General features: G+C 43.5%; 2 protein-coding genes across 8 annotated transcripts in view; one reads left to right on the top strand and one right to left on the bottom strand.

Annotated features, from left to right (window-relative positions):
• The window catches only part of LOC130294663 (protein kinase C and casein kinase substrate in neurons protein 1-like), a 115581-nt gene extending 109160 nt beyond the window's left edge, over positions 1–6421 (top strand). For all 4 annotated transcript variants that reach the window (XM_056544853.1, XM_056544852.1, XM_056544855.1 and 1 more), the window contains 2 exons: positions 605–699; positions 5774–6421. In XM_056544853.1, coding sequence (XP_056400828.1) covers positions 605–699; positions 5774–5889 — 211 coding nt within the window. In that variant the 3' untranslated portion in view covers positions 5890–6421. The remainder of the gene's footprint in view (positions 1–604; positions 700–5773) is intronic.
• A 993-nt stretch (positions 6422–7414) lies between these two features.
• The window catches only part of MED25 (mediator complex subunit 25), a 53853-nt gene continuing 40441 nt past the window's right edge, over positions 7415–20826 (bottom strand). For 3 of the 4 annotated variants that reach the window (XM_056541911.1, XM_056541913.1, XM_056541912.1), the window contains exons 16-20: positions 17560–17667; positions 17209–17292; positions 15102–15284; positions 11190–11397; positions 7415–7924 (exon numbers count right to left, since the gene is read on the bottom strand). In XM_056541911.1, coding sequence (XP_056397886.1) covers positions 7818–7924; positions 11190–11397; positions 15102–15284; positions 17209–17292; positions 17560–17667 — 690 coding nt within the window. In that variant the 3' untranslated portion in view covers positions 7415–7817. The remainder of the gene's footprint in view (positions 7925–11189; positions 11398–15101; positions 15285–17208; positions 17293–17559; positions 17668–20826) is intronic. The other variant, XM_056541914.1, reaches the window with a different exon arrangement.

The raw sequence follows: 20826 nt of genomic DNA, 5'->3' as shown, positions 1-20826 counted from the left end.
TTAGCCAACAAGAAGCCCTGAAAATACCCATGCAGAAATTCGGAGACTTCTAGATTTGGCAGATTGTATTGTTTTAGTGTCTGAAAATTCTTCAGAAAACAATGGCCCTCATTTACTATTCTAAACCCGACGTCTTTTGTCGGGTTTTTTTGGCGCATCTTTGTCTGCACCATGTCGCAGACATCGTGCGCCAGTCTGCGACACTATGCGACATTTTTTCCCGACGGACCCGATGTGGATTCTCCCAAACCCGAAAAAGGGGCGTTACCCGACATTTCTGAGCTTTCCCACGTATTTATTAAGGTTTCCAACCCGAATTTGTTGAATTGTTGTGGATTTTTTCCCGAAAGCTCAGAGGAGTTGGAAACCAAAACCAACAAAACCCACGTGCGACAAACAGGATGCGACATAATAATAAATACCAGGGGAAAAAAGCAGTCGGGTAAGAAAGCAACATAGACTAACAACCCGATTTTCTAAGTAAATGAGGGCCTATGTGTGAATGATCTTATCTCGGGGAATTCCATATCCACTGGGTAGGACTAGAAGAGCCTGCGTCCTCTACAAGAACCTTATAATAAAAATCCTTTTATCTGGTTCACAGTATGAAAAAACCTCCAATAAATGTCCCCGGAGTGCGGGTACGGGCCGTATACGATTATTCCGGACAGGAATCTGATGAGCTCAGTTTTAAAGCAGGTAAGGACATTGCATCTTATACCATACAGTAGGACCCATCCAGGCCTTGTTCACATGGCAGAATTTACGCAAAGTCCCATTGATTTCAATCCAGATTCCTCCGTCATCAGAAACATTAAATCTGTTCAGTGTTTCTGCAGATTCCACTCAGAAATGCATTGGCGTCTATAAAGTTAATAAACAGCTCTGGTTTTGCAACAGCTGGAGACACAGGGGGAGATTTATCAAAACCTGTGCAGAGGAAGAGTGGTGCAGTTGCGCGTGGCAACCAATCAGATCGCTTCTTTCATTTTGGAAGAGGCCTGTGAAAAATTAAAGAAGCGATCTGATTGGTTGCTATGGTCAACTGCACCACTCTTCCTCTGCACAGGTTTTGATAAATCTCGCCATACTGTTTGGAAAACACTGACATAAATGATCCCTGTAGATTAGTTTTTCTCTCCTTCACCATCCATTCTTATATTTTTACATACTTTCCAACAATTCAGTTCTTAGCGGAATCGCCTTGCAAAATGGTCCTCGAAGGAGAAATAGCTTTTACACATGTACCCGAAAATAGGTGTTTTGGGGGGTTCTTCTGGTCAGATCTGAGTGGGCTCTAAGTAGTCCCTTGAATGTGAATTCAGATTTTAGGTGTAATGCTGTTATAGTGTGCATATAAGATGATTTTAAGGGGTACTCCGCTGCTAGACATATCTAAAGGATAGGGGATAAGATGTCTGATCACAGGGGTCCCATTGCTGGAGCCCCCCGCTATCTCCCGAAGCACTGGGACATTGTAAACAAACGCTGGGTTCCTGGGGCAGTGGGCATGATCCCCCTCCATTCATGTCTATGGAAGGGGGGGGGGGGTGTTGGCTGACAAGCCCCCTCCCATGGAAATGAATGGAGGGTGTGTGGTCGTGACGTCACGATCACGGCCTTCAACCACCGAGCGTTCTGAACAAAATGTTCAGAACGATGGAGCACCCCTTTAAGCTATGTTTACACGGTGGACTACAGTATGTGTGAAATATCCACCAGTAAAACATGGGCAGCCATTCCTCACATTTGCACGTTTCAGCAGCACTAGGACCTCCCGCCTGAAATTCTGCCACATACTCAGATATTTAGCACCCGATTTAGCGCCATTAGCCAAATGTTTTTTAAAAGGGGCGTTGCTAGGCTTTTTGTGCTATTAACACCCAATTTTCAAAGTACAACTTTCTGCTGCACAAAGAGTTTCAGTTAATACCGAGTAAACCTGGTATTAAATGATGTGCTATTTGCCCCAAATTTTCAAAAGACCAAACACACTTTTGAAAATAAGGCTGCTTTCACGTGATGAGGTTCTCCCGTTAATACAGGTACGTCTGAAACATAATTATTAACACACGTTAAACAACCCCATTAAAGTCAATGGGTTTTTCGTTTACCCTTTGTCACACGTTATAGCCCCTCATGACTAACGTACGTTAGTTGTGACGGGAGAAATAACGTGACATGCGCTAATTTTTCGCATGTCACAAGAAACTGGTATATTAACGTATGTTATTTTTAACATTGAAGTCTATGGCCGACATACGTTAGATAATACACCCGTTAATGCTCGTTATTATAACGGACATTATTTTTACTGAGCATGCTCAGAAGAGGTGTGCCGACAGCTGGTGAGGTAACATTAGTGTTTGTACTACTACCCCCATCATGGAACAGACTCTGTTCCATGATGGGGGTTGTAGTACAGGGGCTGAGGCATTGATCGCACCAGGTCTCACTTCTGACACCCGATGCGATCAGAAGTTATTAAGCAGGGGAGCGGGCGGCATGGTCCGCAACCCTGCGATCACGATGTATTTTTTACGTTCTTTTTTAAATTCCCAGCGGGGATCCCTGAATGGCCGGCACTGAGGAGCCAATCAGGGATCCCCCTGGGGTTTTAAAAATGGACAATGTGAGGGGACATATATATATAAAAAGTCTTTATTGGGGGGGGGGGGGGGGACATAGGGTGCTATATATCTAGCCCCCGCCAGCGCGTTAATAAAAATATGATCCCCGCCAGCCCATTTATAAGTATATATCTATACCCCCGCCAGCGCATACTGTGACCCTGCCAGCGCATTTATAAGTATATCTATACCCCCCGCCAGCGCATACTGTGACCCTGCCAGCGCATTTATAAGTATATATCTATACCCCCGCCAGCGCATACTGTGACCCTGCCAGCGTATTTATAAGTATATATCTATACCCCCCGCCAGCGCATACTGTGACCCTGCCAGCGCATTTATAAGTATATATCTATACCCCCGCCAGCGCATACTGTGACCCTGCCAGCGTATTTATAAGTATATATCTATACCCCCGCCAGCGCATACTGTGGCAGAGGTGTAAAAACGTCCAGTACATGACTGATGTTTTGTAGCATCCCTTAATTCACCCATTATTAAACGTTTGTTAATAAAAATAATAACATACGTTTATTAACGGGTGAACTTCATAGTGTGAAAGCAGCCTAAGCCACAAAAGTTAACACTTTTTTTTTCTTTTTGGCCTCAAAAAGAGCCTAAATAAAACAAGTCTGAGTCAATGAGATTCCGCTGTCCCATTTACACAGTGGAATTTCATTGTGCAGAATTAAATTTTTGGGCGGAATTCTGTTCTTAGTGCACCGAACTTTCGCAAAACTGCAAAAAGTTCAGTCTGCTTTTCTGTTCGGAATTTGAGCGGAATAGCAGAAATTCCACCATGTAAACATAGCCTAAGATAGCTGAGGTAAGAGGTAAATAAAAAAAAAATCGGATCCTGCTGATTTAGTTCCTTCTGAAAGATATATATATATATATATATATATATATATATATATATATATATATATACACACACACACACACACACACACACACACACACACACACACTGTATATGTGTGTGTGTATAATAAATAATTTTATATTTATATATATTATAGCAAAAAAAAGGAATTGACTTCAGCACACCGACGTATCCAGTAAAAAATGTTGTAGCTTTATTCCATAGATACAAGGACGAATAAAGCTACAACATGGAATAAAGCTACAACATGGAATAAAGCTACAACATGGAATAAAGCTACAACATGGAATAAAGCTACAACATTTTTTACTGGATACGTCGGTGTGCTGCAGTCAATTCCTTTTTTTTTTGCTATCTACCCTGTTGAACCCAGGACCGGGGTCCCTGCGACTGCTTGCACCCACCACCTCTTGTGCCACCTGGTGTGCGGCTCTTCCTTCATTTTTATACCTATATACATATACATATAATATAAATATATATGAAAAGAATTAGAATAACTTGTAACTTATTGATTGAATTCCCTGCTCCTTCTATTCTTGAGTCCAGTGGGCAGTGCCACTAAATACTAGGACCACCCACTGGACTCCTCAGCATGAAATGATCAGATTTATTTCAATTAATGATAAATAATATTCTCACTCTACTCAGCTTCTGCTGCTCTAGTGCATGATGCCAAGAGATTGCATAGTTACATTATGCCAATTGATTACATAGTATTTTCATGGTAACAGGTTCCCTTTAAAGGGACATACCTTATCTTCAGGCTACGGAAAACTGTGGCTGCCTTTAAGATATAGTACGTGAGTCGATTTGATTCCTATAGGTCACTGGTATAGTTTATTGCTCCTAAATGTCTCTGGAAGAAAAAAATTCAATTAAACAGCCCTTTAGGTTACTAGTAATAGCTGTGGGTGCCATGTGCATGACTAGATTACTCCCACCACTCCTTTCTTAGTCATGCTTCACCCACTTGAGCTCCAAACACTATACAAAAAACAACCCCCCACAACATCTCTTATGTCACTTGATATGTGATATATTATATTAGTCCCTCCTGATGGGAGTTGTAGTTTTGCAACAGCTGGAGACACACTGTTTGGAAAACAATGATCTCAGCAAGGTGGGCGATACATCTGTCTCCTGAACACCTCTTTCTTCCTGCAAAGCCACCATGGGGTGCTGAAGGGTTGTCATGGTTGCCTGGGATCTAACAGTGGCCTCCAGACCTGTAACTTACACATTATATATAGGTGATCATATCTGAGCATATGAAAAGGGGTTGTCCCGCAAAATAACCTGTGTATGGTGTAAAAAATATAATAAAGCAACTTATTAATATAATGGTATTAGCCATACTGCACAGATCTCCATATCAGCTCAGCTGTCTCTCTTGTAGCTGTGACATGCTGTCACAATCTCTGAAAGCAAGAGCTCGGGTACCTGCTTCCCTCTCTTCTCCTGTCTGCTCAGGGAGAGACCATTGAAGTGAAGGGGGGGGGGGGGGGGGTAGCTCATATTGCAGCTCATTAGACTTTAAGACAGAAGAAAGCCTTTCTTAGATAAGACAGCAGTGAAAATGTTCTGATAAGAACTATTGTGACTGAGAAAGGCTTCCTTCTGCCTTAAAGCAGTAATATAAGTTCCCCCCTTCACATTTCTGGTCTCTCCCTGAGCAGACAGGAGGGGAGTGGGGAGCAGACTGCATTCACAGAGTGTTAAAGGACGTCACAGCTACAAGTCAAACAGTTTAGCTGATACGGAGAGATTTGTACAGTATGCCTTATAACATTATACAAGTAAATAACTTAATGTTACTTTTTAACACCATACAAAAGGGAGTTTCTTTCACCATACAACTCTTTTAAGGAGCCTAGATTGCATTGACCATTGTGCTTGGTTCTTAAGTCTTGCGTCTTTTTAACACCCTTATAGTAGGGTCTCACGTAGCTTATATACAGCGTATTTTACGCTGTGCAGCGGCAAATACACTGTGTATTCTCCTATGAGCAGACACACAGGGCTACCCATTGGCAGCCCTGTGTGGGCAGTGAGGTTCGGAATGGAGCCAACGAGCCGATGTAACTGACACGTGCCTGGCCCGCCTCCAATCCTTACTGCACACACAGGGGTTCCGTGGGTAGCCCTGTGTGTCTGCTCATAGAAGAATACACAGTGTATTTCCCGCTGAACAGTATTCACTACATATGACTATCCTTACAGTACGGTACATTTCTAACTAAACTGTTGTTAACAGGTGACGAACTCACAAAGATTGAAGATGAGGATGAACAAGGCTGGTGTAAAGGAGTGACTGATCATGGTCAAGTGGGCCTCTATCCTGCCAACTACGTGGAAGTTATTACCGGATAGAGGCTAAAAAGCAATGAGATTCAGTATTTGGTATATGACAATCAGTTCTACAAGAATTGTACTCATCATCTTTACCGATCCTTATGCTGGGCTGGGTTTAGGCAAGTAACATAGGGCGTGAACGTTTCTGGGTTGTTCCAGATGAATAGAGGAGTCTGGATAACCACCATAAAAAGTTTTGCCCAAAAATGATCTTTCCCATGGGATTACCACTGCCTGGGTTGTTAACAATATTGCCATTCTATCTTGCGCTCACCTGTGTTTTATTTTTTTTTATCGCATTTAAGAAAAAAAAAAATCTTCATTTTCCGAAGTGTAAAACTGCACAAATATCTCAGGAAAAGTCCTGCCTGGCTCAGACCACCTTCATACCCAGCATGATCCACAGTCCTATGGATGCTGCAGTATAATGTAGTGTGTGCGTTGTGACCGCCTATTGAGAGCGTAGACTGCTTTTCTTTCTTCATTTTCTAAAGAAATGCTAAAGCAATAGAAAAACAATAAACCACATCTAATTGAAACAACTTGTGTTTATAAATCATATGCAAGTCAACAATCCTGGGATCCTCATTTAAACCAAAAATATATAAAAAATAACGATGTAGCCAGTGCACCCGCTTCCACATACAGAATTGTTACATATAAAGTCAACTTAAAGGGGTACTCCGGCCCCAAGACATCTTATCCCCTATCCAAAGGATAGGGGATAAGATGTCTGATCGGTGGGGTAGCCCCGCAATCTAGCAGGAAACGCTGGAGGCTCTAATGTTATGCCTCCCGACCATGGGGATGGAGTATTGTGACGTCACAACTCCGCCCCCGTGTGATGTCACGCCCAGCCCCCTCAATGCAAGTCTATGGGAGGGGGCGTGACGAATGTCACGCCCCCTCCCATAGACTTGCTTTGAGGGGGCATGGCCGTGACGTCATGAGGGGGCGGGGCTATGACGTCACGAGCTCCCGGCGCCAGCTCCAGAGTTCGGAACAGTTTGTTCCAAACGCTGAGCAGCGGAGTACCCCTTTAAGAATAAAGGATTGGGTAAACTAAAATCCATTGTGTCTGATCCTTTTTGTCCGTAACAGCAGCCATGGAGGAAGTGCTAGATTATCTTTACAGACATGTTGTATGCAATATCCGCTAGCTACTATCGATTCTATATTGCCCATTAGAGATGAGCGAACTTACAGTAAATTCGATTCGTCATGAACTTCTCGGCTCGGCAGTTGATGACTTTTCCTGCATAAGTTAGTTCAGCTTTCAGGTGCTCCCGTGGGCTGGAAAAGGTGGATACAGTCCTAGGAGACTCTTTCCTAGGACTGTATCCACCTTTTCCAGCCCACCGGAGCACCTGAAAGCTGAACTAATTTACGCAGGATAAGTCATCAACTGACGAGCCGAGAAGTTCGTGACGAATCGAATTTACTGTAAGTTCGCTCATCTCTATTGCCCATCTTGTGTAATATAAAAAAAGATAAAACTTGACGCAAATGCAACCGAATCAAAGAACACACAAACTAAAAATTCTAAAATAATTGTTTTAATATTTTACTATTGGAGCAGTTATTGCATTTAATGACATGAGGAGTTATGCTACATTTTATGAGTTATTTTTTATTCACCAAGTTATAAAAACGGGTTAAATAAGTGAAAAGAGTTCAGTTCTGAAGACCACATGTTGCATCATCCAAGGCAAATCACTGGAGTTTTAGTAGGAAAAAAACAGGAACAACCTGGCTGAGTGCTGCCCCACAGTGGAAGGAGATGGAAGTGCACACAGAATTCCTATGGGAGAAGTGTTCTGGAGTAGATCTGAAGGTCTCTAGAGGAATCAGCCAGTTGTGTAGGAGTGATGGGGTAGATGAGTACCAAAGTTTCTCTAGTAATATTCATGGAGACTGAACGAGGGGTGATTCACAGTTCTCTACTCTCAGATAAGGTCCATCAAGATATCCTCTTCCATGACACTTTGGGCCTGCACTTGTTGTAATCCTGGTTGAGGGACAGGCCCCCGAGGCCCTGCATTCATCATGACTCCTGAAATGATAAATCGGAATGAGATGGGAAGTAAAAAAGAGAGGGGTTCTCCATTATGTGATATTTTAGGGCTGAGGACGACCCAATCACCTTAAATGGTTGAACTAAGAGACGGCACAACTCTATTGTAGGCACTGCTGCACTGCCCACCTCCACCTCCAAGGACAACAGAAAAACGCAATCTTAAAGGGGTACTCCGCCCCTTGACATCTTATCCCCTATCCAAAGGATAGGGGATAAGATGTCTGATCGTGGAGGGCTCGCCGTTGGGGACCCCCCCGAGATCTTTGGAGCGGCACCCCAAACATCCGGTGCACGGAGCAAACGTCAGGCGATGCGGGGCGGAGGCTTGTGGCGTCACGGTAGCGACCCCTCAATGCAAGTCTATGGGAGGGGGCATGACGGCCATAGACTAGCATTGAGGGGGCATGATCGTGACGTCACGAGCGGGGGCGTGACCATGACATCACGAGCCTCCAGCGCTGCACCCGATGCTCTAAACGAATGCCGGGTGCAGCAGGGAGAACGCGGGGGTCCCCAGCGGCGGGACCACTGTGATCAGACATCCTATGTTATAGGGGCTAAGATGTCTAGGGGCAGAATACCACTTTAAGCAAAAAAAAACAGGGGGTCTGTTTTTGCTTTTAGGGGGTCTGTTTTTTGGAGGCGGTGCTGTAGGTTTTATTCAATTAAGTTACCACAGAGACTTGAACCGTTAACGGTTTATAGGAACAACTGAAGAGGGGAGGCAACGAGTTTCACCATTCATCTATGTTATCCTCAGGTCTGCACAGAAACCCCTTTTCTTTGTGAGTCAGGTGGCTTATGTCTCTATTGCTCCATAGAGACCTGAGACAAATCGCTCACACAGTGAAATGTTTTTTTTACATGGACCTGAGGAAGGCATGGGTGTTTGCTGAAATGCGTTGTCCCTATTTCGCTAATTGTTCTAATAATAATTGTCCTAATAAACTGTTAACCGTTCAGCTCTCTTTGTTGAAGACAACCAACAGCAGGGCCTACAGGAAAAGACCAGTTCTTGGCTTGAGATTCCAATTGAAATTTGTAAACCACAACACAGGACGCGCTTCCAAAGATTACTGTGATTCGCAGTTTGTGTGGCCAGAAACTTCATTCACTTTCATTAGTTCTCCATGCAGAGAGCAGACATGGTGACCCTTAGCACCGTGATCTGTATTCTAGCGTTAATGCCTAAATCTTAATCTGTAAACCAAGGATAAGAATGAATTGGGCTGGGCTCACATTTAAATGGGTATTCCTGTATCAGAAAATTGTATTTAAATAAATCTATCACCACAAGATATATATATACATACACACACATACATACACAGAGAACACTCATACAGTGTTATCACAAACTGTACTGGCTTTAGAATGTGGCTTTTTGTGGTGTTGTCTCAGCAGCATCCCAACTCCTCTCTGTTTTAAGAGATTGCATGATCCTCTGCCGTCTCAGGAGGTGAGGTTCGATCTAATCTCTGAGCTCTAACCTTGCCCCGAGTGATATCAGCACATCCGACCAGCCACTTAACCCCTTCCCGACCCATGGCATACATGTATGTCATGGGTCAGCTCCCATTCTATAACGTGGGGCCACGGTGTGGCCCCTCGTCAAAGCGGGTCGGGCCCGGCACCTAGCAACGGGCAGGACCCGTGGCTAATAGTGCACGGCAGTGATCGTGGTGCCGCGTGCTATTAACTCTTTAGACGCGGCGTTCACAGTTGAATGCCGCGTCTAAAGTGAATGTAAACTAATGCCGGTTAGCTCAGGGAGCTGTTCGGGTTCGCCGCGGCAAAATCGCGGCATCCCGAACAGCTTACATGACAGCCGGAGGATCCCTACGTGCCTCCATGCTGTCCGATCACCGAATGACTGCTCAGTGCCTGAGATCCAGGCATGAGCAGTCAAGCGGCAGAATCATTGATCACTGGTTTCCTATGAGAAACCAGTGATCAATGTAAAAGATCAGTGTGTGCAGTGTTATAGGTCCCTATAGGAGCTATAACACTGCAAAAAAAAAGTGAATAAAGATCATTTAACCCCTTCCCTAATAAAAGTTTGAATCACCCCCCTTTTCCTATTTAAAAAAAAAAACTGTGTAAATAAAAATAAACATATATGGTATCTTCACGTGCGGAAATGTACAAATTATAAAAATATATTGTTAATTAAACCGTACGGTCAATGGCGTACGCGCAAAAAAATTCCAAAGTCCAAAAAAGCGTATTTTTGGTCACTTTTTATATCATGAAAAAATGAATAAAAAGCAATCAAAAAGTCCGATCATTACAAAAATGGTACCACTAAAAACTTCAGATCACGACGCAAAAAATTAGCCCTCATACCATCCCATATGCAGAAAAATAAAAAAGTTATAGGGGTCAAAAGAGGACAATTTTAAACATATAAATTTTCCTGCATGTAGTTATGATTTTTTCCAGAAGTACAATAAAAACAAACCTATATAAGTAGGGTATCATTTTAACCGTATGGACCTACAGAATAAAGAGAGTGTCATTTTTACCGAAAAATGTACTGCGTAAAACGGATGCCCCCAAAAGTTACAAAATTGTGTTTTTTCTTCAATTTTGTCGCACAATGAATTTTTTTTCCGTTTCTCTATAGATTTTTGGGTAAAATGACTGATGTCATTACATTGGTGGCGTAAAAAATAAGCCATCATATGGATTTTTAGGTGCAAAATTGAAAGAATTATGGTTTTTTAAAGGTAAGGAGGAAAAAACGAAAGTGCAAAAATGGAAAAACCCTGGGTCATGAAGGGGTTAAGCCACAAGCCACTTAAGCTACATCACATCTCCCTCTATCACATATACAAATATATGTTTATTTGGACAAAGGAGGTGTTTTCATACCATGCTGCCTTATGCTGAACAATGCCACAGGCAGAGGAACAGACAGGTAATGAATACTGCAATACAGCAGGTGTTGCTGTCTGTTCTGCTATGTATAGAAATAAGCTGCAGCAGCTTTGAGTGGGGAAGGGACAGGAGTACTGTAAAAGTAGGCAGGGTGGAAGAGCTGTGATGAAGAACTGAGGGAAGCAAGGCATTCTGAGCAACTGCTCAACCAAAAATTAGTTAGAGGACATGGTAAGGGAGAGAATTACAAACTCAAAAAACAAATTGATTTTGGGTGATTTCAGAACTGCGACAAACTAAGCAATGCTATATTAGCTTGTAAAGAAATAAACCTGGCTTTACAGGAGTTGCTCTGACTTACCTGGCATGGGTGCCCGCTGTGCCATTTGATTGCCCCATTGCTGTGCTGGGGCCTGATGCATAAGAGATTGCCCTGAGATCTGCAACTGTGGCTGGCCAGGGGCCTGATGTGGCATTTGTTGCCCCAGCGCTTGGTGAGGAAGCATGCCTTGTGTTGCCTGCTGCATGTGGTGCATGGGCTGCTGGGTTTGAGGAACTGTGGCCTGTGGCTGTAAGAAAAACAGAACATTATTAACTTCTTACTGTTAAGGACCGCGCTCCGGCCGCGGGTGCTTTGTCCCTGCTGTCGGCGGGGCTGGGATTCGCATCGCGGGACGTGCCCGCATGAGAGTCCCAGCCTGTCACTTACCAGGCTTCTCTGACTCCTCCACTGCCTCTGTCTCTCAGCTCCGGCGTGCGCGTCCCCGTCTCCTAGGGCGCGCGCGCGCCGGAGCTCTGACATTTAAAGGGCCAGTGCGCCCATAATAAGTGTTTGCACCTGACACCACATTATAAGTCCCTGCACCTCCCACACTTCCCTGCCGGATCTTCACTGCGACCTAGCCTGAGATTAAGCGACCCTTATAGCCTGTTAGCCTTACCCGTGTATCCAGGCCTTCCGCTACGTTATTTGACTCCGCACCTTCGCTGCCTGCCTTGACCCTCTGCTACGTTTGACTACGCTCCCGCCCTACCCTTCGGTACCTCGCCTTGCCCAGCTACCTGTGTGGTCGAGCCGTGTCGGGAGTAGCGACCTGGGCGTCGCCTGCCGCAGAAAGCCCATCCTGCCTTGCAGCGGACTCTGGTGAAGACCAGCCGGCACCTTAGACTCCGCTCCCCGATACGGTCCGAGTCATCAGCCACATAGGTTACAGGATCCACATCCTACTACATTACACTTACACTGTAAACAAGTGTTTCCCAACCAGGTTACCTCCAGATGTTGCAAAACTACAACTCCCAGCATGTCCGGACAGCCAAAGGCTGTCCGGGCATGCTGGGAGTTGTAGTTTTGCAACACCTGGAGGCACCCTGGTTGGGAAACACTGCTGTAAACTATAGAATCTCACTCTACTAATTTGATCCCAAATAGATGTCAGAAGCCAAATAAACTATGCTGCTATCTGTGTTTTTAAGGAGATACAATTTAAAGAGACATTTTGCAGACCCTTTTAGCTATGGATCAGAGCTCAAGGAACTAAAAAAAAAAGCACAAAGTATATTGTACAAGTAAGAGACATCCAGTTCTCTGTTAAAACCCCTTTAGGTCATCAGTGGGGACGTGAAGGCTCCCCCTCGCCTGAGAAAGCCATTCTAGCTCAGGTTATGGTGAGCTGAGCCGCCATCTGGCACACAAGGTGTCCAACGCCTACTAGTGACATCACTCACATCTGGTCTCCATCAGCAGCGTGCACGTGCGCCGATTTAGTTTAGTATCGGAATAGAAATCATTAATAAGGAATTACCTTCAGGTTAACAAGAGTGTTATGTATTGGCAGAAGGGGCAGGATATGCCTCTGACTAGCCACTCTAAATACTACATTATGCATCTGCTGCCGTTTTAGCCCCCAAGCAGTTAAAGGGATATTATAGTTCAATGTAAGTAAATTTTAAAGGGAACCTCTCATCAAATAAACTTTTGATATATTTTAGATTAATGAATGTTGAATAACTTTCCAATAGCATGTTAATGAAAAATATGCTTCTTTCTATTGTATTTTTCCCGATCAGTCCTGTCAGCAAGCATTTCTGACTCATGCTGGAGTCCTAAACACTCAGAGCTGCCAGCCTGCTTTGTTCACAGCCAAACAGGCTGTGAACAAAGCAGGCTGGCAGTTCTGAGTGTTCTCCTTTGTGAACAAAGCAGACTGGCAGCTCGTAGTGTTTAGGACTCCAGCATGAGTCTGAAATGCTTGCTGCCAGGACTGGTAGGGAGACCCCTAGTGGTCATTTCATCAAAGTGGAAAATTATATAGAAAGAAGCATATTTTTTAATAACATGCAATTGTAAAGTTATTCTGCATACATTAATCTATAATATATCAAAAGTTTTTTGATGAGAGGTACCCTTTAAAGCCTACCTGTTTAAAAAATGTTTTATGAACCTTAAAGGGGTACTCCGCTGCTCAGGGTTTGGAACAAACTGTTCCGAAAGCTGGAGCCGGGAGCTCGTGACGTCATAGCCTCACCCGCTCATGACATCACACCCCGCCCCCTCAATGCTAGTCTATGGGAGGGGGTGTGACGGCCGTCACGCCCCCCTCCCATAGACTAGCATTGAGGGGGCGGGTGTGATGTCATGAGGGGGCGGGGCTATGACATCACGAGCTCCCAGCTCCAGCGTTCGGAACAGTTTGTTCCAAACCCTGAGCAGCGGAGTACCCCTATAAAGAGGTACTTCGGTGGAAAACTTTTTTTTTTTTTTTAAATCAACTGGTGCCAGAAAGTTAAACAGATTTGTAAATTACTTCTATTTCAAACATCTTAATCCTTCCAGTACTTATTAGCTGCTGAATACTACAGGGGAAATTCTTTTTGGAACAGAGCTCTCTGCTGACATCTCTGTCCAGAGTAGGGGAGAAGCCCCATAGCAAACATATGCTGCTCTGGACAGTTCCTAAAATGGACAGAGATGTCAGCAGAGAGCACTGTGCTCGTGATGTCAGCAGAGAGCTCTGTGTTCCAAAAAGAAAATGATTTCCTCTGTAGTATTCAGCAGCTAATAAGTACTGGAAGGATTGAGATTTAATAGAAGTAATTTACAAATCTGTTTAACTTTCTGGCACCAGTTGATTTAAAAAAAAAAAAAAAAAAAAAAAAAAAAAGAAGTTTTCCACCGGAGTACCCCTTTAAGCCTTTGGAGAGGTGACCAGGTGATTTTAGTCCTCTCACTGCTGTTATTGAGCCCCTTCCAGGGTGCAGAGCTATTTCTCATTCTCTCCATATCAGGGGGCAGCACTAGAGCTGAGCTGTTTGTTGTTGTTTTTGCCAGTAAGAAGCAGTGTTTTTCTAATTCTGGACAACCCCTTTAATGGAATTCTGTGGCAAGCGGAATCTGTGGGAAATTTCCTTGTTGAATTTCTGTGCAGAAATTTCTTTAGTGTGAACAGGCCCCTTTAAATGGATACACAAGAGGGGGAAAAAATTTCAAATCAACTCGTACCAAAAAGTTATAAAAATTTTAGAATTTCTTCTATTTAAATGTCTTAAGCCTTCAAGGACTTTTTAGCTGCTGTATGCTCCAGAGGAAGTTGTGTGGGTTTTTCCACTCTGACCACAGTGCTCTCTGCTTCCACCTCTGTCCATGTCAGGAACTGTCCAGAGTATGAGAAAATCCCCAATTGACTCATTACAGTTCATTTAATTCATGCTCATATGGTGTGTCAGAGATGTGAACGCAAATAAGATGCTTACGTATCACCTTAGTTTAGGAACGAATGGGGCCCCAAACTCGTGACCTCTAAAAATCCTGAGAGATCACTATAACAAGGTGGAAAATAGAGGAGTGTAAATCTCCCCTTTAAGGGTACTCCGGTGAAAAACATCTTATAAGATGTCTGGTCGCGGGGATCCCCAGCGGCCGTGCCGGCTGCGTCGTTGTCGCCCAGAACATGGAAGCTTGTAGCTTCCATGGTGACGTCACGCCCCCTCCATTCATGTCTATGGGATGGAGCGTGACTGCATGTACGAAGCCGTCAAGCCTCCTCCCATAGACATGAATGGCGGGGGCACAGCGGCTGTAGTCACCAGTCACATGGCACGGAGCAGAGTTCGCTCTGTGCATGGATGACAGGGGTGCCGCGCCAAAGATTGCGGGGGGGCCCCCCGTGATCACACATCTTATCCCCTATGCTTTGGATAGGGGATAAGATGTTTTTTGACGGAGTTCCTCTTAAAGTAAAAACCAACAATTCAGAAGTTATAGGATACTCACAGGCTGCTGGCTGAGCAGTAGGTTTCGGAGTTGGGGGTTGGCACCAGGGTTTTGGGGTCTTAGCATGGTTCCAGCTTGTGGGTTCTGAGGCTGACCAGGAGCTTGCACTGTAGCTTGTGTTGCCTGCTGAGGTGCTTGGTTGGGACCCTGAGGCGCCTGTTGTTGCTGCATTCTGATTTGTAACTGAAAGAAACCATTGAAGTACTATGGTCAGTGAAGAGGTCTCAGGTCTATGATAGTCTTCTATAGCTGTGGGAACTTAAATGGGATGATCAAGGTTTTAGGTGGTTCAAAAGGACTCCTTGTTGTGTATCTCTGTCCAGGGGATCTTGTGTCTATAAGAAGCCAAACTGAACAAGCTGAGCCAGAATGTATTTAGAAAAGCATGTAAAAATCCACCACCAATATCCCATTGATCAGGGTTACGACTTGGCTATAGTAATGTTCCCTTTTTAGGGATAAATAGTAAAGTTGCACAACCCTACTGTATACAAAATCTCAGCCTACTCAAAACAGTGGGTAAAAGAATACCAGCGGAAGGGTTGTACACAGAAGGTAAGTATGTGTTGGTTTTAATGTAAACCTTGTTTCCTTTAGCCCCTTAAACAGCACAACATACTGGGAATTTCTCCGCCCTACAAGCTGATAGAACATGTGGAATTTTAATGGATAAAGCCTGAATCTAAATAATAATCACCATTACATCACCATTTACATTACAACCAACACTTCCCTTACCTGTTCAGCAGCACAACATACTGTATGTAGGAAGAAACTTACTTCTATTTAAAAATCTTAATCCTTCAGCTGCTGTATGCTCCATAGGAAGTTCTTTTCTTGTTAAATTTCTTTCCAGTCTGACCACAGTGCTCTCTGCTGACACCTGTGTCTGTCTTAGGAACTGTCAAGAGCAGGAACAAATCCCCATAGCAAACCTCTCCTGCTCTTGACAGTTCCTGACCTGGACAGAGGTGTCAGCAGAGAGCACTGTGGTCAGACAGAAAATACATTTAAAGAAAAGAACTTCCTCTGGAGCATACAGCAGCTGATAAGTACTGGAAGGATTAAGATTTTTTTTAAATAGAAGTGATTTACAAATCTGTTTAACGTTCTGGCACCAGTAGATTTAAAAAAAAAAAATAGCTTTTCATCGGAGTAACCTTTTTAGGAGGGACAGTTCCTGCTTATTTCCTCCTCTAAAGACAGAAAGGTGACATCAGCTGTCATAGGTACACCCCCACCCCCACAGCTGGCCCCATCCATGATCGCCATGAGTAGCCGGTTATTTCTAATTGGCGAATCATGGCCCTACTGGGCCAATCTGGCCTCCAGTGACCTGGGAGATAAGGGTGATTGGTTCTGTCAGAGACAGCACCAATCACCCTTGAGCTCGTGCTCACCTCTCGCTAGTTTACATACCTTGCCGGGAGCTGTGATTGGTCAGGACTGATCAACCAATGACAGTTCCCAGTAGGGAATATAAAATCATGACATATACCCCATTCTAGTACTGCAGGGCAGGTGCTATAGATGCTGTGGTCAGTCTGAAGACAGAATCAATAGGGTGAGGGGGCTCCCTCTGCTCTTCATCGGTCTCCTGCAAAATTATCGTGGGGTGCCGATGGTAGCCATGGCAAACGGAGGTCTGACAATTGCCACCATTGTCATGGCCTAAGGCAAAGTCTGATTAGCTGTACTATGCCTGTCAGTGTAACAAAAAAACAAAAAAATTGTGAAAAACATAAAAAAATTAATAAATGTGGAAATAAATTTTTTGTTGCTGCGTAACTGCAAATTTTTGTGTAGAAAAGTAGTCGCAGAGGAGAGGAGGAATCATACAAACTGATGTTCTGAAGTGAAGACAAGACAATGTGACAACAATAGAAGTGAAGACCAGACAATAATGTGACAACAAAGTGAAGTGAAGACAACAATGATAAATGTCCCCTTAGTATTTCTTTTATACATGTTCTCCATTTATGATTTGTTCCTGTCTTTGGCTTCAAAAGCTTCTAAAAAACCCTGAACTTGTGATTTGTTGCTTAATACATATTTAAAGAGGAAATAAAACATGGTCTTCATGTGTTGCACTATTGTGGCCGCTCACCAGATTCTGTGATCTCTGCTGCTCATCCATCATAGTTACCTGGTTCACAGATGGCATGCCTTGCGTTACCTGCTGCCCGGGCATCTGCAAGATGATAGAGATGGAATAAAAACTAAATGAAGCAGCAATTCTTTGTTATAAAGGAACTTGTCTATTCCTAAAATATAAACCAGCACAAATGTAAGAGGCCCTAGTGCAGTGGTCTTCAACCTGCGGACCTCCAGATGTTGCAAAACTACAACTCCCAGCATGCCCGGACAGCCAACGGCTGTCCGGGCATGCTGGGAGTTGTAGTTTTGCAACATCTGGAGGTCCGCAGGTTGAAGACCACTGCCCTAGTGAATGATTTACCTGCTGGGGTACAGTCTGCGTCACCGGAAGAGGACCAGGTTGCTTGGATAAAAATCCCTGAGGGTTGGTTTGGACAGGCCCTGCTCCCATAGACTGACCTGCTCCCATCTTAAAGAACAAAAAAAGTGTCAAAAAATCAGCTAATACAAGAAAACAGACATGCTGGTGACTAGAGCAATAGAGCAGACCTGCAACATTTACAGTGTGTTATGGACAGAATACAATATATATATATATATATATATATATATATATATATATATATACATACACACACACACACACACACACAATATAAAGTGATATCATATTTGATATGACCAGTTAAAGGTAAGCACAAAACCCTAAACAAGCCAGCGCCGGATTATAAGGAAACATTACCATAATTTGTCATTCAAAAGGGAATCTGTCATTAGTATCACCCGCACTTACCTATTGGTATCGGCTTGTAGCGCGGGTGACACTGATGAAAATGGTACGTCCGGCTTAAATGTTCATAGTGCCTCCTCCACTGCAGAATGGAGCTCCACTCTGCATCTTGAACCCTCTCCTCCACTGTGAGCAGAGAATTCACTTCATGTCTTTTGTGGCCGGTTATGCATACATGTAGGGAAGAGGGGTCTAGATGCAGAGTGGAGCTCCATTCTTAAAGGGGTACGTCGGTGGAAAACTTATATTTTTTTTTTCATATCAACTGGCTATAGAAAGGTAAACACATTTGTGAATTTACTCCTATAAAAAAAAAAAAAAATCGTTATCCTTCCAGTACTTATCAGCTGCTGTACACTACAGAGGAAGTTGAGTTCTTTGCAGTCTGACCACATGTTCCATGTCAGGAACTGTCCAGAGTAGGAACAAATCCCCATAGCAAACCTCTCCTGCTCCGGACAGTTCCTGAAATGGACAGAGGTGTCAGCAGAGAGCACTGTGGTCAGACTGGAAAGAACCCAACTTCCTCTGTAGTGTACAGCAGCTGATAAGTACTGTAAGGATTAAGATTTTAGATGTAATTTACAAATTTGTTTAACTTTCTAGCACCAGTTGATTTAAAAAATAAAAAAAATAATAATAATCATCTATATATCTATATATATATCTATATATATATATCTATATATCTATATATATATCTATATATATATATATCTCTATATATATATATATCTCTATATATATATATATATATATCTCTATATATCTATATATCTATATCTCTATATATCTATATATCTATATACACACACACACACACATACAGTACAGACCAAAAGTTTGGACACCTTCTCATTCAAAGAGTTTTCTTTATTTTCATGACTATGAAAATTGTAGATTCACTCTGAAGGCATCAAAACTATGAATTAACACATGTGGAATTATAGACATAAAAAAGCGTTTCAAAGAAACTGGCTGACATGCGGACGGCCCCAGGAAAGGAAGACCAAGAGTCACCTCTGCTGCGGAGGATAAGTTCATCCGAGTCCCCAGCCTCAGAAATCGCAGGTTAACAGCAGCTCAGATTAGAGACCAGGTCAATGCCACAGAGTTCTAGCAGCAGACACATCTCTAGAACAACAGAGGAGACTGTGTGAGGCCTTCATGGTAGAATATCTGCTAGGAAACCACTGCTAAGGACAGGCAACAAGCAGAAGAGACTTGTTTGGGCTAAAAAACACAAGGAATGGACATTAGACCAGTGGAAATCTGTGCTTTGGTCTGATGAGTCCAAATGTGAGATCTTTGGTTCCAACCACCGTGTCTTTGTGCGACACAGAAAAGGTGAACGGATGGACTCTACATGCCTGGTTCCCACCGTGAAGCATGGAGGAGGAGGTGTGATGGTGTGGGGGAGGAGGTGTGATGGTGTGGGGGAGGAGGTGTGATGGTGTGGGGGAGGAGGTGTGATGGTGTGGGGGAGGAGGTGTGATGGTGTGGAGGAGGAGGTGTGATGGTGTGGGGGAGGAGGTGTGATGGTGTGGGGGAGGAGGTGTGATGGTGTGGGGGAGGAGGTGTGATGGTGTGGGGGAGGAGGTGTGATGGTGTGGGGGAGGAGGAGGTGTGATTGTGTGGAGGAGGAGGTGTGATGGTGTGGGGGAGGAGGTGTGATGGTGTGGGGGAGGAGGTGTGATGGTGTGGGGGAGGAGGTGTGATGGTGTGGGGGAGGAGGTGTGATGGTGTGGGGGAGGAGGAGGTGTGATGGTGTGGAGGAGGAGGAGGTGTGATGGTGTGGAGGAGGAGGAGGTGTGATGGTGTGGGGGAGGAGGAGGTGTGATGGTGGGGGTGCTTTGCTGGTGACACTGTTGGGGATTTACTTCAGGTGACTACCTCTTGAAGTTCATCAAGAGAATGCCAAGAGTGTGCAAGCAGTAATCAAAGCAAAAGGTGGCTAGAGCCTAGAATATGACATATTTTCACACATTTTTGTTATGTCTATAATTCCACATGTGTTAATTCATAGTTTTGATGCCTTCAGTGTGAATCTACAATATTCATAATCATGAAAATAAAGAAAACTCTTTGAATGAGAAGGTGTCCAAACTTTTGGTCTGTACTGTATGTGTGTATATATATATATATATATATATATATATATATATATATGTAGGCACAACAGCACTCTCAATGAAAAATTGTACAGACAGCAGGGTGCAGGAACTAAAAAAGTATCAGTCCATAGGTCCCTCCAATTCCATAAAAATAGAAGGTAGTGCAGCACTCCATGTAGTGAAAAAAACTGAGTTTATTCCATCAAAAAAGTGTAACAAAGAGCAGCGACGTTTCGATCCTCTCCAGGATCTTTCTCAAGCCTGCTCTTTGTTACACTTTTTTGATGGAATAAACTCAGTTTTTTTCACTACATGGAGTGCTGCACTACTGTCATATTTTATATATATATATATATATATATATATATATATATATATACATACATACATACATACATACACACACACACACACATATATTTATAGTTTTCATCCAGAGTACCACTTAAAGGGGTACTCCGGTGAAACCCTTTTTTCTTTTAAATTAACTGGTGGCAGAAAGTTAAACATATTTGTAAATTACTTCTATTACAAAATCTTAATCCTTCCAGTACTTATTAGCTGCTGAATGCTACAGAGGAAATTCCTTTCTTTTTGGAACACTGATGACATCACGAGCACAGTGCTCTCTGCTGACATCTCTATCCATTTTAGCAACCATGCTAAGCAGATGTATGCTAAGGGCAGCATGGTGGCTCAGTGGTTAGCACTGCTGTCTTGCAGT

The sequence above is a fragment of the Hyla sarda genome, chromosome 10, assembly GCF_029499605.1.
Source record: "Hyla sarda isolate aHylSar1 chromosome 10, aHylSar1.hap1, whole genome shotgun sequence".
In the NCBI taxonomy this organism is placed as follows: Eukaryota; Metazoa; Chordata; class Amphibia; order Anura; family Hylidae; genus Hyla; species Hyla sarda.
Note: the sequence above shows the minus strand (reverse complement) of the source record. Positions and strands in the feature narration are given on the sequence as shown.